Here is a 16,009-nt window from a genome sequence, read left to right as displayed (position 1 = left end):
CTGTTTTGCTGAGCTCAAGAAGGTAATGGGAGTGTATCTGAAACAAAATGAGCTTTTTCATAATGTTTTATCCATGACAGCCTAATGAAAGTGGCTTATTGTGTCTGATGTGGTTGGAAAGCAAGTTTGTAGGATTTTTGTTTAGACACGTAAAATGCCTTCCTGTTAGATAAATGTTTAGAAAATATCACAACTTTGTTTAATTTAGTCCTTCAGTCTGAGCTAGCAATGGAAATTTTAGAACCTCAATTCTTGTAATTCTAATTTTTTGTGTATAAAGCTTATTACAAAGGGAAATGGAGAGCATGTAGTTTGAGACAAGACGAGAAGAGCTCAGCAAAAAGAATGCTGAGAGTGGATATGATTGTGCTTTATAAAGACATTTGAGGGAGGTAAACACCAGGGCAGGGAGGGGGGAAGAGCTACTTAAATTAAAGCTTACTGTTGGCACAGGAAACAAATGGATATAAATTGGCTGTGAGCAAATTCATGATGGAAATGACGAGAAATTGTCTGACGATCAGAGGAGTCAGGTTCTGAAACAGCCTCCCAGTAGAAGTTGTGGGGCAAGCAACATAATTAGTTTTGAGAGAACTGAACAAATTATGAATGGGATTATATGATGGAGTGGCTCATGATGATGGTGGTCCCTTCTGCTTTATGTCTTGTGTTACAAAAAGCTCATACTTCAAAGCTTCAGCTGGTCGCCTGTAGGGATCAAGAAGGGATTTCCTCTTCTTCCCCCTCACCCTCGCATGTATTCTGGTAGGGTTTTTTTTCTTTTTCCTCTGAAGCATCAGAGATGCCCATGACTGGAGATAGGACACTGGATGGGGTGGGTCAGTGCTCTGAGGTGGCTCCAAGTGTGTTCTCTCAGTTGGATGGTTCTTGCTTACATGCTGAGGTCTAACTGATTTCCATATGTAGGGTTGGGAAGGAATTCTCCCACAAGTCAAATTGGCTGTGACTATAAGGTTTTTTCACCTTTCTCTGCATCATGGAGTGCTAATCACTTGCTGGGATTATCTGGGCATATTTAATTTAATCATTTTGCTGCCATTGCAGGAAACTCTGGCACTGGTTGCACCCCTGTCCTTCCTGTTCTCTGCCTGTGACATATAATAGTCTAGTTTCCTGTTGTCTGTAATACTTTGGCCTAATTTTGGTTGTTAGTTTTAGTGTGTGGGTGCTGGGTGGTGGTGGTGTCCTGTGATGTTAGGAGGTCAGACTAGATGATCTGGTGGTTTCTCCTGGCTTTGAACTCTAACTTTTTTCAGTTATTTTTCAGAATGGCATTTATACATGATAAAGAGGATGACATAGTCTGAGTTTCAATTTAAAATACCTATATGTCTATGGAAGTATGGGGTTAAGATCCTGACAGAGACAGCTCAGTCCATCATTCTTTCAAGGCCATTAATTTAAGTATTCTGCTGTCTGCTTTCATATGACACTTTAAAAAAAAAATGGGGTGGAAGTGGGAGGATCCTTTCTGCTGGTTTTTTTGGAGGTGAAAGATATTGTGGTTCCTTTATCAAGGTTTTAGTCTGATTACTTGGGCCAGAATATCCGTCCCTCACTATAGCACTGTGAAGATGCATGCTGTGTGCTGGCTTTCTGCCACCCTCCACTCTAGAAATAGCTGCATCTCATGTCAGTATGTGTAATTAGGTCCAGTCCTAAACTCCAAAAGGAATGAAACTGGATCCCTAAGCTAGACTACATTCTTTCTTCAGCAATGTTAACAGACTTGTTCACTAAACTCTAGTCAGTATTATTTATGCAGCCCCAATGAAGGTAATTGGGGTTGCATAGGTACCACAGAGGGCCTAATATGGGATGCAGAAACTTTAGTGAGGGTGCTTGAAAAGGGGAGAATTCATCTTAAGTCTTAGAATCCAGGTTGAATTTGCAGCTAGAACAAAATTTATCAACTGAGTATTTAGATCTGGAAGTCATGTTAAACACAAACATAGATCCAAACAATGCCATTTTTAATTGTATTACTTCAAACTATTAGCTCGTGGAATAATGGTCAAAACTGGATTGAACTGGTTACCACAGGATTGCTTCTCCCCCAAGACAATTTGCGGTTTGATGACCACTTTTGGTTTCCAAAAAAAAAAGTTTTTAAGGCAGATTAGCTGACTCTATAAAAATGTGTGCATATTGTTACTGTGGATGGATGAGGTTACTGTCTGTCACTGGAATGGTGAGGTACAATTGTGGCCTAAACTATTTTTTATTTTTTACTCAGCAACTTAAATTGCTGTTTCTGTGACTTCTAGAGTTTCTTAGAGTTCTGTAGCTTCCAGAAAAGTCATGTATGCAAGCATTGTTATGTTTATTGTTATGTTTTATTGTTAGAAAAGAACGATCTGTGGCAAATACAAAACTTGGCACTGTCAAGACTGATGTTTCAAATGACAGAGACCAGTTGAGTGCTACATGTAACTGAACTTTTTTTATACACTACATTCTATGCATCTGCTATGTTCTGGGAATCGGCAGCCTACTAAAACTTCCAAGAGTCCAGTTTTAACACATTTCCAAGTATAGCATTCTTGTATGTATAATGATTTCCCTTCTTCCTCTTAAGAACAGAGAAGAAAACAAAGGGACGACGTGACATTGAGGAAACCTGGTTTGTTGTACTACCGAAGAAGTTGGAAATTGATCTACGTTACAACCTTCATTTGCAGAATCATATACTGTACAATTTACAGGATTAAAAAGATAGTTAAATATATCTCTGGCAGTGTTCACTTTCAATATTTTGAAGGCTGTTAAAGGAGATTAAGGTGATCACACTACCAGCAGTAAATTGTATTTATTTTTAACTTGGAAATTCTCCATCATTATGCATTTGTTGTTAACCATAATTTCCTCTAATGTGGTGAATTATCTTTTTTTACAGTATATAACTGTAATGTTGTTCCAAATTGAAATAGCTGCATTAATTTCAAACAAGAATTGAGTAAATATTAAAATTGTATGCTTAATTCTTTCTGAAATGTACAGTGTATTCAACTCTCAGCGTTAGAGTATATTAAAATTTTAATTTTCAGAGGGCAATACTAGTAATTATAATTGTTCTTACCTGCCTGGATAATTTAAGATTCAGATTAGTCATCCTTTTTATAGAGGTTTTTAGTACTTGTGTTGAAATTTTATTTTTGCTAGTTACAGAAATCAGTCAACACTTTAAAGAACAAGGTTATTTAGGTAATACAGAATAGTGGGGAAGTACTGAACTCCTCACCCCAGTTTTTAGCAACTTTTAAAAAGGCAAACAGCTTACTATGTTTTAAATGAGGAAGATAAATAAGTAATAATATTGTTATTGTGTTAGGTACTTTTTTAGATCCTACTTGTACTTTTACACTTACACACAGGTCATCATGTCAGATTCCCTGGGCCTGCAAAGATTTAAACACAGGAATAGTCATAGATTCATAGAGTTTTTAAGGCCTCATCTAGTCTGACCTGCTGTATATCATAGACCATTAAATTTCACCCAGTATGAGCTCCATAATTTGTTTTTGACTAAACCATATCTTCCAAAAAGACATCATCTTGATCTGAAGATATCAAAAGATGGGAATCCCATAGTAGTTTGTTTCAATGGTTATCGCTATCACTGTTTAAAAATAAATAAATAAATAAAAAGGCCTTTTTTCTAATTGAAATTTGTTTGGCTTCAGTTTACTGCCATTGATTCTTGTCATGCCTTCATCCACTAGATTAAAGAGCCCTTTAGAACTTGGTACTTTCGGACTGTAATTGAGTCACCTCTCATTCTTCTTTTGATTAATTAAACAGATTTAAGTTTCTCAGGGAAAGTCTATATTACAGCGCTATATTGGCAAAGCTGTAGTTCATGTGGTGAAGATGCATAATTACTCCACCTCTGCGAGAGGCGGAAGCTATGTTGGTGGGAGATGCTCTCCTGCCAACATAGCAGTGGTGTGAACAGTGCTTAGGACAGTGTAACTTGTGTTGCTCGAGGGGTATCCTTTTCACATGTATTTTCTTTGAATGGGCCCAAGTTACCAAGTGATTCAATCACTCTGTATGACTGACATCATTATTTAACAATCCACCAGTCTTTGTCATCTGCAGATTTTATCAACACTGATGTTAGATTTATGTTCAGATCATTGATGAAAATGTTGAATAGGATTGGGCTTAGTATTGATCCCTGTAGAACCCCACTAGAAACACTTCATTTGATGATGATTCCCCATTGACAACAATTTTTTGATATCTGTCAAATGGCTAGTTTTTAATCTATTTCACATGTGCTCTGTCAGTACTCCAGAGTACTTATTTTATTTTAATCATAATGTTTTGTGTGGTGCTAAATCAAAAATGTATGCATATTATATCTACACAGTTACCTTTATCAGCTACATTTGTAATTTCATCAAAGAATGAAATCAGGTTTATTATAATCTGGGTCATCATGCTTACCTTTTTTAATATTGGCATGTTACACCAAGATTTCCCTATTACACCAAGATTTATTAAAAATATCAGTGGGCCAGAAATTTCCTCGGCCAACTCTTTTTAGGACTCTTGGGTGCAAGTTATCCAGTCCTACTGATTTTTAAATGATTGTCCTTAGTAAATGAGGTGTAACATCCTCCTCAGTTAGTGAACTGGAAACTACTTCATCATCCTCATATAATGTGAATTCATCATTGCATCTGTTGACTTTTATATACTCTGAGTACCCCTTGACTTTAGTAGGGTTACTCATTTGCTTTAGTCATTGTGGTATCACAGTTTTTTGCTTTCAGTGTAGGTTGGGGGAGAGAAGGGGAAGGGAACCGGTCTAAAGAATCTAAACTAAACAAAGTCTTTCTTGTTCAACAAGCGGCCTCAAGCCAACCTATTAGAAAGTCCCCAAATTATGAAAGAGATTCATCACTATTAATTATAGACTTCGAAGAGGTTGAAAATTAAGTGTCATAATCTGAAAGTTAAGAAAGTTTGAGTAAATGGAAATTTGGGCAGAACTCTTTCACACAAAGGATAATAAATATATTAAAAGTATTGTGTAGATGATTGTGAAGCCAAGATTAAAGTTCAACTCTCAAATGAATTAAAGAGAGTTCTTAAAAAGCACAGAGTGGAGTTAAGAAGAACCAAAATAAAAAGGCTGAGCTGTTGGGCTAGATAGTCCATCAAACAAACAAACAAACATAAACAACTGTTTCTAAATTTCACATATTCCTAATATAGAATGGGATATGTTAAGGGTGCAGATCAGGTTTTTTACTATTTCTAATTATTTATTTATGTGCTGTCAGTGTGCTTGGCATTGTCTGACAGTGTCACAATCCCTGTACCATGGTCCAGTTCAGTTTTGTTCACTAATGTACATTTCTCTTTTTTTGTGGAATATGAAAAATTATGCTGCTTTATATATTATAGCACAGTTCTCAGCTACTATTAGATATTTGTCACTGAATTTCAGATATGCTGTGTTGATACATACATCATTTCTCCTGTTTCCCAAACTTCCTCTCCAAAAGCCTTCTTTTTCTTTTGTAATATTGAACAACCAAAACTAGTAGAAAACTAAACTGCAGAATTGTTTGTTGACCTTTATCTTTTCTCTTTTTAAATAGGTTTTCGAAAAATAAGCCTAGATGATCTCCGAAAGGCATATATCGTGAAAGATGTGCAGCAGTATATTCTCCATCGTTTAGATCAAGAAGAAGCACTGAGACAACATCTCACAAAAGAAACTGCAGAAATGCTAAACCAGCTTCACATCAAAAGCAGTGGTTGCTTTTTATATCTAGAACGTGTCCTAGATGGAGTTGTGGAAAATTTTATCATGCTAAGAGAGATCCGTGACATTCCTGGAACACTAAATGGCCTATATCTCTGGCTTTGTCAGAGGCTTTTTGTAAGAAAACAGTTCGCAAAGGTCCAGCCCATTCTGAATGTAATTCTTGCAGCTTGTAGGCCATTGACTACAACAGAATTGTATCATGCAGTGTGGACCAAAAACATGACATTGACTATGGAAGACTTTCAACGCAAACTAGATGTTCTGTCAAAAGTTCTTGTTGATGGTCTAGGAAATACTAAAATTTTGTTTCATTACAGTTTTGCAGAATGGTTGCTGGATGTAAAGCACTGTACACAGAAATATTTATGTAATGCAGCAGAGGGACACAGAATGTTAGCAATGAGTTACACTTGTCGAGCAAAGGATTTGACCCCATTAGAGGCCCAAGAATTTGCATTGCATCTAATTAATTCAAATTTGCAGTTAGAGACTTCTGAGTTGGCTTTGTGGATGATATGGAATGGCACACCAGTCAAAGACTCTTTGTCCACTTTAATCCCAAAAGAGCAGGAAGTACTACAGCTGCTAGTAAAAGCTGGTGCTCATGTCAACAGTGAAGATGACCGTACATCTTGCATTGTACGACAAGCTCTGGAAAGAGAAGATTCCATTCGGACCCTGTTAGATAATGGAGCATCAGTAAATCAGTGTGATTCAAATGGGAGAACATTGTTAGCTAATGCTGCATATAGTGGCAATCTTGATGTTGTTAACTTACTTGTTTCTAGAGGAGCAGATTTAGAAATAGAAGATACTCATGGGCAGACAGCACTTACTTTAGCTGCTCGACAAGGACATACCAAGGTTGTCAATTGTTTGATTGGATGTGGGGCTAATGTAAATCACACTGATCATGATGGTTGGACAGCACTACGATCTGCAGCTTGGGGTGGACACACAGAGGTGGTTTCTGCACTCCTTTATGCTGGAGTCAAAGTGGATTGTGCAGATGCTGACAGTCGAACAGCCTTGAGAGCAGCGGCATGGGGAGGACATGAAGATATAGTGCTGAATCTGCTACAACATGGAGCTGAAGTCAACAAAGCTGATAATGAAGGTAGAACGGCTTTGATTGCAGCAGCATACATGGGACATAAAGAGATTGTGGAGCACCTCCTTGACCATGGTGCAGAGGTAAATCATGAGGATGTGGATGGAAGGACTGCTCTGTCTGTTGCTGCACTTTGTGTACCTGCTAGTAAGGGACATGCTTCAGTGGTTAGCCTTTTAATTGACCGTGGTGCTGAAGTAGATCATTGTGACAAAGATGGTATGACTCCACTACTGGTAGCTGCCTACGAAGGGCATGTAGATGTAGTTGACTTACTTCTAGAAGGAGGAGCTGATGTGGATCACACTGACAATAATGGTCGTACACCCCTTCTGGCAGCAGCCTCCATGGGCCATGCTTCAGTTGTAAATACTCTTTTATTTTGGGGTGCTGCTGTGGACAGCATTGATAGTGAAGGGCGAACAGTTCTTAGTATAGCCTCTGCCCAAGGTAATGTTGAAGTAGTACGGACTCTGCTGGACAGAGGTCTAGATGAAAATCATAGAGATGATGCAGGATGGACACCTTTGCACATGGCAGCTTTTGAAGGTCACAGGTTGATATGTGAAGCACTTATAGAACAAGGTGCCAGAACAAATGAAATTGATAATGATGGACGTATACCTTTCATACTGGCTGCACAAGAAGGTCACTATGATTGTGTACAGATATTACTGGAAAATAAATCTAACATTGATCAGAGAGGCTATGATGGGAGAAATTCTCTCCGAGTTGCTGCTTTAGAAGGTCATAGAGATATAGTTGAACTACTTTTCAGCCATGGAGCAGATGTAAACTACAAAGATGCTGATGGCCGGCCAACACTTTACATCTTGGCATTAGAAAACCAGCTTACAATGGCCGAGTATTTTTTAGAAAATGGTGCAAACGTAGAAGCAAGCGATGCAGAAGGAAGGACAGCACTCCATGTTTCCTGCTGGCAGGGCCATTTGGAGATGGTGCAGATACTGATAACATACCATGCTGATGTGAATGCTGCAGATAATGAGAAGCGATCCGCTTTGCAGTCTGCTGCTTGGCAAGGCCATGTGAAAGTAGTTCGGCTTTTGATTGAGCATGGAGCCTTAGTTGACCACACCTGTAATCAAGGTGCTACTGCACTCTGCATTGCAGCACAAGAAGGACACATTGATGTTGTGCAGATATTATTGGAGCATGGTGCTGATCCGAATCATGCAGATCAATTTGGACGTACTGCTATGCGTGTTGCAGCAAAAAATGGACATTCTCAGATTATTAAATTACTGGAAAAATATGGTGCATCTAGTCTAAATGGCTGCACTCCATCACCAGTGCACACAATGGAGCAAAAACCCTTGCAGTCAGTCTCTTCAAAACTGCAGTCATTAACAATAAAATCAAATAGTTCAGGGAGCACTGGTGGAGGAGATATGCAGCCTACTATGCGTGGTTTGTCTAATGGGCCTGCTCATGCTTTTAGTTCTCCCTCAGAATCTCCAGATTCTACAGTGGACCGCCAGAAGTCATCTTTATCAAACAACTCTCTGAAAAGTTCCAAAAACTCTTCTCTGCGTACTACGTCATCTACAGCAACTGCCCAGACAGTGCCTATTGATAGTTTCCATAGTATGTCATTTACCGAACAAATACAGCAGCATTCACTGCCTCGTAGTAGAAGCAGGCAGTCCATTGTTTCTCCTTCTTCCACAACTCATTCCTTAAGTCAGAATCATAATTCACCAAGTAGTGAATTTGAATGGAGCCAAGTAAAACCTAGTTTGAAATCAACTAAAGCAAACAAAGGGGGGAAAACAGAAAACTCCAGCAAATCTGGATCTGCTGGGAAAAAAATCAAGCAGAGCAGCTCCTCTCAACCACAAGTTTTAGAATATGAAATGACTCAGTTTGATAAACGAATACCTGTTGCCAAATCTGGAACCAGTGTGCCACTTAAATCAATGCCAGCAGAGCCACAGTGCAAAATTTTGGTCCCTCCATCTCAGCAAGAAGTTTGTCGACCTCAGCAACAGTTCCTAATTCACCAACAGAGTGGGGAACAGAAGAAGCGAAATGGAATAATGACAAACCCAAATTATCATCTTCAAAGCAATCAGGTTTTTCTTGGTAGGGTTTCCGTCCCACGAACAGGACAGGAGAGAGGACTTCAGGAAGTTTTGGAAGGCTATCCTCCTGCAGAGACAGAACTAAGCCTTAAGCAAGCCTTAAAACTTCAGCTTGAGGGAACTGACCCAAGCTTCAACTACAAGAAGGAGACACCACTGTAATAGGTAAACCACTTTTCATCACATAGGGCTTTTCTGCATTAGTGTGCATCAGCTGGGGTGTAAGTTCTAGTGCACACCATTATATTGAACGGGCCATGTAGACCCCGCTGGCGCACACTAAAAATTCCTTAGTGCATGTTGACATAGTCCCAAATAGTATTATGTCACTGCACACTGGGGAGCTTTTAGTGCACGCCAGCAGGGTCCACATGGACAGCGTATAACACACTGGTATTCACTAGAACTTGCATCTTAACTGCTACACAGTAATGCACCACGTAGACAACCCATAGACAAAATATGTGCATTTTAAATAAATAAAATATAACTAGTGTAATATTTTTTAAATAATCATGAATTTTTAATCAAAATTGTGAAGTGTCAAATTGCATTTCTACATTATAAAATGTTTTTCAAAACATCAACGTAAAACAATTGGATGATCAGTATACTTTCTTAGACACTGATATAAAGCTAAAGACAAGGTGTTGCTCCAGTACTTTTGATAAGTAGCTGAATATGTATCATGTTTCATACATACATAATTCACAGCATTATTTTCAGCTGAAAGGCTAACATTAAAATACCTTGCTATATTTTCAGTGCTACGCTGAAATTCATTTGTTTACATACTGTGACAAAGTTCCTCCTCTGCCTTGGTGGGTCCTGCGCTTATAGGTGGATTTGCTTGCCTCAGAAATTCACGGCAGCCCTTAGGTTGGCCACTTTTGCTAGTGGCTCAAACCTGCCGCCCACTCAGCTAACCTCGTCACTGGCCAGCATGGGGGAAATGGAGAACACAGTCTGTATCCCACCTAGTGGGTCGGGGAAAGGGCAGATCCCTTTCCGATTTAGACCTTCCCTTCTGGTGTTTCTCTCAGACCAGGTCAACTCCTCCTGTGTCCAATCAGGAGTTGGGGGGAACCTGGGCCCACCCTCTACACAGAGTTCCAGCCCAGGGACGTGTGGATAGCAGCTGTCTATAATGTTCCCTGTGTCAGCTGCATGACAGCAACAACTCCCTGGATTACTTCCCCATGGCCTTCCCCAGCACCTTCTTTATCCTCACTGCAGGATCTTCCTCCTGAAGCCTGATCACGCTTGAACTCTTCACTCCGCCAGCAGCACACGCCTCACTCCCTGCTCCTTACACACCCACCTACTAACTGATGGGCAAGGCCGGCGCTTCCATTTACGCGGCCTAGGCAGTCACCTAGGGCACCAGGATTTGGGAGGGGGCGGCCTTTTGCCGGGAGGGCGGCAGGCGGCTCCGGTGGACCTCCCACAGGCGTGCCTGCGGAGGGTCCGCTGGTCCCGCGGCTCCGGTGGAGCATCCGCAGGCATGCCTGCGGCAGGTCCACCAGAGCCGCGGGACCAGCGGACCCTCCGCAGGGACGCCTGCAGGAGATCCACCAGAGCCACGGCACTGGCGGCGAAATGGGTAGAGCCGGCCTTGCGCCTAGGGCACCAAAAACCCTGGCGCCGCTCCTGCTGATGGGAGGTCCTTTTTTAAACAAGGTGTCTTCATTAGCTCGCCTGTTTTAATTGGTTCTAGCAGGTTCCTGATTGCTCTAGGGCAGCCCCTGCTCTGGTCACTCAGGGAACAGAAAATTGTTCATCCATTGGCCAGTATATTTGCCTTCTACCAGACTCCTGTACCCCACTGGTCTGGATCTGTCACAATATACACTCTTCAAGAAACTGTAAAATATTCTTTCAAGTTACAAGAATAAGTTCTCTACAATTTTAAATTGAAATATTTAATGTGGCCTATATCCTGCAGTGAGAGAAGTATAGAACAATGCCCTTTTAAAGGAGATGGGATTCTAAATGGCCTTCATGCATCTCATTGTAGGATTGGCTTATGGGACCAGTTTTCTGAGTGAGGGAATTGTGTATTCATACAAAAGTTCTTAAGTATAATTTAAGACTCCAAATGAAATTAATTTTGGTTTCTCACTTTCTACATAATACATTCTCAACCAGAAATTCTGCAGCTTTCAATAGTTTTTTTTACAGAAATTATCCAGGAGTTAGTTAAATAGTTAATTCACTCTCCTCCAACCCTTATACCCGCAACATTCTAATGAAGTTTGAGTTTTTGTTAAGGTATTGTGACTTTACTAATAATGATCCCAAACATTTGAGTTTCAGAGGAGCAGCATCTTCCTGAAATGCAAAAGCTTCGTATACACTGCTTATTTCCCATAATATTTCTTTTCTTTGTTTACATTAATATTAGAATGCTGACAGACCAGATTGTTCCTTCTTAGAACAAAAATGTTCTTGTTAGCTGGCTTAGTCTTGCAGCAAGTCAACAAGGATTTTTTTTGTGAACAGTTGCTTATTAGTTTTGTGTCAGTCACCTGATAGTTAGACATTCATACATCTTGCTCTAGCAAAAGAAAGAAGAGGGTTTTTATCCCAGGCTGCCTTGGAATGTAGAAGTCATTTTCACTGACGTGTGTCCCTTCCTACCATTCCTAGGCTACAAGTTTAGTTCCTGAGGTTTATTGTAAAGGGAAGAAACCCAGAGTATTATACAAAACCCTAAGCTGCTTCCCCAAATGTTTGATGCAACTCTAATGCTAACCAGTTAATACAACGTGATGGCTCAGACAAGGGCCATTCAGAGCTTGCCTCTATATAAAACTTTAGTATTACTATCTTTAGTAAACTATCTTCAAGTATATAGCAACTATAGCTGCCACCTTGTTTCTAGTAGATGTCTTGGGGTAAAATTTTCCTACGTCACTTAGGATCCTAAATCTTATTAGTAGTCAACAGGACTTAGACGCCAAAGTGTGCTAGTCCTTTTTGAAAATGGGACTTAGGTTCATAAGGCAATTCTGTGTTTTTGAAAATTTTACCCCTGCTCCATATAATATTTTATAAGGTTAACATGCTGCATAATCAGTCTCTTCGTTTCATAACTCTTCTATAATGTGAGCACCCCAAACACTGTCTTTAAACAATAATTAAGTGAAATGAAATTCAAATAACATGATGGAACTGTGGAAGCTGTGTCAAGGAGTCCACCAGAACAAAACTGTGCAGGAGCATAGAGACAATCATTCAATTTGCTAACTCTTTAGAATTATCTGACTTAAATGCATTTAAAATATACGAAAAGTTTGTGGAAATAACCCCATGTATAATTTTATAACTACATGTTGACTCTATTCATTAGCTCTTTTCCAATTTAACACCTTCCCACCTGCATAGTGTTAAAGTGAAATATGACCAAAGAATAGTTGTTGCATTCTTTTTAATCCTTTTTTACAACTATGTTTTAAATGTAAACTTGCATATCATTTGTTGTGGTGACAGTTAGCTACATGGTGCAGCCTCAAAAGTATCTTTTACTTTGATGTCTTCTCTATATCTTTGCCACATCCCAATTAAAAAAAAAAATTCCACTAACCAACAAAACAGAGATCAAATAATTCTTGAAGTTCATCTCAGTGCCTACCCAGAAAAATATTTCACAGATTAATCTTATTTTGAGTGAATTACCTATGGAACATCATGTTAGAAAATATTGCTTCATCATGGAGAAACTCATTGCCAATCTCTAATCTCCAAGGATTTCCAGGAATGGAAATCCAGCTCTCACCACTTGTTGCCTTTTTTGGGCAATATTTTCAAAAGTTTCCATAGGTATTGGAGCCAGGATGGATAGTGAATGCAATTGTGTATTTTTGTTTTTAAAGAAAATCTTTATTTCAGGACTCATATTTCTAAATATCTTTAGTTAGAAACTGTGTATAGTTGTCTTTCTGTATATACTGTATGTATATGGAATATTCCCAAATTTAACTTTTTAATTTTGCACTTTTAGGCCAATTCCATGATGCTATGAACAGAAGAGTTTCTGCCTGGAATGGTTTAATCAGCTGCCAGGGATGAAAGCATATAATGCTTGGTAGTCCATCTAGAAAACTAAGAATGTGATTACTGCAGTACAATTACCTTAATTACTGTAATGTGCCTAAATTTTAAGGCTGCCTTCTCAGTGTAACACTCTGCGCTTCAGAAGTTTATTTTGTGTACTTTGTACATAATACACAGAATAAGCACTTCTTTCTTAATTGCAGAATATATGCTGTGTTTCCCTGACAACACCTGAAAAATTGTAAGAGCAAGGATTTTTGATATCCTATTCCAAAAGGCTTGATAAATGTGCATGTGCCACAATGAACTATGTATGGGAGGACAGTGCTTTTTGTATTTATTTTATTTTCCTGTGGCAAAAGAAACTAAACATTCAGTTTATACCCTATTTGCATTGCTGTAATGTATGGTCATTTTCCTGTGTATTTCAAACGTTCTCTCAAGAAAAACAAATCTGGTAATAGTATTTGATGAACTTACAGTACTTGTATGTTCTGTCTGTAAAGCTACTCTGTTCAATGGTAGAGATGCAAGATTATAACCATACACCACACCTCTGGGATTTTTTTGTAATAAAATCTAATTTCTACAATTACAGCTTGATATCTGGATGTACAGACTGGCTACCACTGAAAACGATAGGAGCTATGCATGTGCATCCACGGGCAAAACTTAGCCCATACTAAATAGTCTAGTATGATAAAAAAAAATCAATATTAGGTGCTTAAATACAATGTGCTAAAATGTAAGGCCTGATTCTGCTTTCAATTATGCCTCCATAAGAACTCAGGAATAACTCCATTAAAGTAAGTGAATTTACACCTGTGTAATATTTGTGCAAGCAAGCAAAAACAGGTCTACTGTTTGTAACAGTGTCCACTATGAAATTTTCTCCATTTTACAAGGGATGAACATGCACAACTCTAACTCTGTCACTCATGAGTCATAAAACTGATTAACACCTGAAACTACAAAGTATATTGCACCATTCACTATTACATAGTCTGACTCATGTACAAAACGTTAACTTTTATTATCTAAAGTATTTCCTCTAAAGACTTGAATTCAACTTTTCTCATATTGCGATTCTGTGCATTCCCTGAATAGTGTGATCCAAAGTTATGTTGATAATGTATTTATAAATTTAGATAAATGGCCCTTGGATGCATATACATTGTATATTCCGGGACACTGAAGATCTTGATAGCTTACTATTATGGTGAATAGTCATCAGAACATAATTAAATTTGATTTTTTTAATTAAAGCACCTCCTTATTCACTCATATTATCAAATGTAAAAAGAAAATCTTTCATAGGCATATGATCTGTAGTAAAATGTAATGTTAGACATTTACACCATAGCAATATTGATAATTCTGAAGTGAATGTTTCGAGTATTTAATTTCTTGTCCCTGTGGGATATTTATCAAATAAACATAATGAAACTCTTGCAGAATAGCCTTAAGAATGTTAATGGTTCAGTAAGAAGAGAGTACCAGAAAGTTTCAGCAAACTTGTTATGAACCTTAAGTATAGTGCATTTGCAATACTGTGCAAGAACACAACTTTCTCTTTTTTATTGGGTGTATGTTTTGTTCTGTAGAAAGATATCCCTGAAGGCTTACATTTTCTACTACTTGATTGTCGTTGGGATTATATTTATTTAATTTTATTGTTTTGTTTTGTTACAAAGTGCGCATTGGGTCAGAGGGCCCATTTCACAACGGGCTACAGTTTCCAGACAGCTTCAAGTTTTTGTATAAATAATATTTACATGTGAAACAGTTGGTGGGTAAACCCCACATATAAATCAACTGAAAGACGACCTGTTGAAAGGTTACTTTCTGAATCAAAATAACAGTTCCTGCAGCTTTTCAGTATTGCTTTGGAATAGAGCATGAACCACTCTGTTAAAATATCCACTTTGATGAGGGTGTGTGAGACATTCCGCTTTGGTTTTGTGTGTGATTTTAATATTACACCTTATGTGGTCTGAACCATGCTAAGAAAGTAAAACTAATATCCCCCAAATATAAGCAATTCAATTTGGACTTTTAAAATGTTGGGTGATGTCCTGCTGTCTCTACAATCACACAGAAGTCAGTGGGGTTGCACACTTGTAACTCAGACCAGAATTTAGCCTGTCAAATCTTTCTCAGTTCCAGATTTTGTTATTCATAAGCCACTATGCGACTAGTGCTATCTCCTCCTCCTCACATTTCACGTAGTCTCTCCAACAACCATCTCCAGAAGTGATCACAAATTCATGATGGGAAAGCTAGAGAAAGGACTGTCTTGTGAACATTAACAGTACCATATACTTGTGGAGAAAGTCTTCAAAAGAGAAAAGTATTGAAATTTGTCAGACTTAAAAAGGTATTGAGGTACAGTGATGCCCTTTTGTCCTCCTTGTGATCAGTATTGAAAGTATTACCATTGATTTAAAAATGTCTGTTTCCCTCATTACTCTGCTATGCAAATGTATGTTATGCTTAATATCCTCCATCTGATCTGTTCAGTTAACTTGGTTTGCAGATAAACTGTTTTGTTTTGTTTTTTTTCCCCCTGGATTGGGTTGTATATAGCCTATAATGTACATTGAATGAATTTCACATTGTAAAATTATTTTATTCCTTGTATTATATTAAGCGAAAAACCCTATGTATATGAAAGTGCATAATAAATATATTTGCTTTTCAGCAGCTATCTGTTTTATTTTACAACCTCCTTTCTTGGGACATTTCAGGAAAAGGTTCTTAAAAATTAGGAAAACTTGATTAGCATTTGTTAAGCGTCTAATAAAACCTAATGGAAATTAGAATATGATTTTAAAAGGTCATAAGCATTTTAGGCCAACATTTTCAAAACTGGATGCCTGAAGTTAGCTCCTAAGTTCATATTTAGACCCTGTTTGTGTCCTGATATTTCAA

The 16,009-nt window shown here is 38.3% G+C and overlaps 1 protein-coding gene across 4 annotated transcripts in view; it reads left to right on the top strand.

Annotated features, from left to right (window-relative positions):
• Window positions 1-15,778, top strand: part of ANKRD50 (ankyrin repeat domain 50) — a 51,466-nt gene extending 35,688 nt beyond the window's left edge. For all 4 annotated transcript variants that reach the window (XM_039541128.1, XM_039541130.1, XM_039541129.1 and 1 more), the window contains exons 4-5: window positions 5,637-9,187; window positions 13,026-15,778. In XM_039541128.1, coding sequence (XP_039397062.1) covers window positions 5,637-9,184 — 3,548 coding nt within the window. In that variant the 3' untranslated portion in view covers window positions 9,185-9,187; window positions 13,026-15,778. The remainder of the gene's footprint in view (window positions 1-5,636; window positions 9,188-13,025) is intronic.
• The last annotated feature ends 231 nt before the right edge of the window (window positions 15,779-16,009 follow it).

The sequence above is a fragment of the Mauremys reevesii genome, linkage group 5 (assembly GCF_016161935.1).
Source record: "Mauremys reevesii isolate NIE-2019 linkage group 5, ASM1616193v1, whole genome shotgun sequence".
NCBI lineage: Eukaryota > Metazoa > Chordata > Testudines > Geoemydidae > Mauremys > Mauremys reevesii.
Note: the sequence above shows the minus strand (reverse complement) of the source record. Positions and strands in the feature narration are given on the sequence as shown.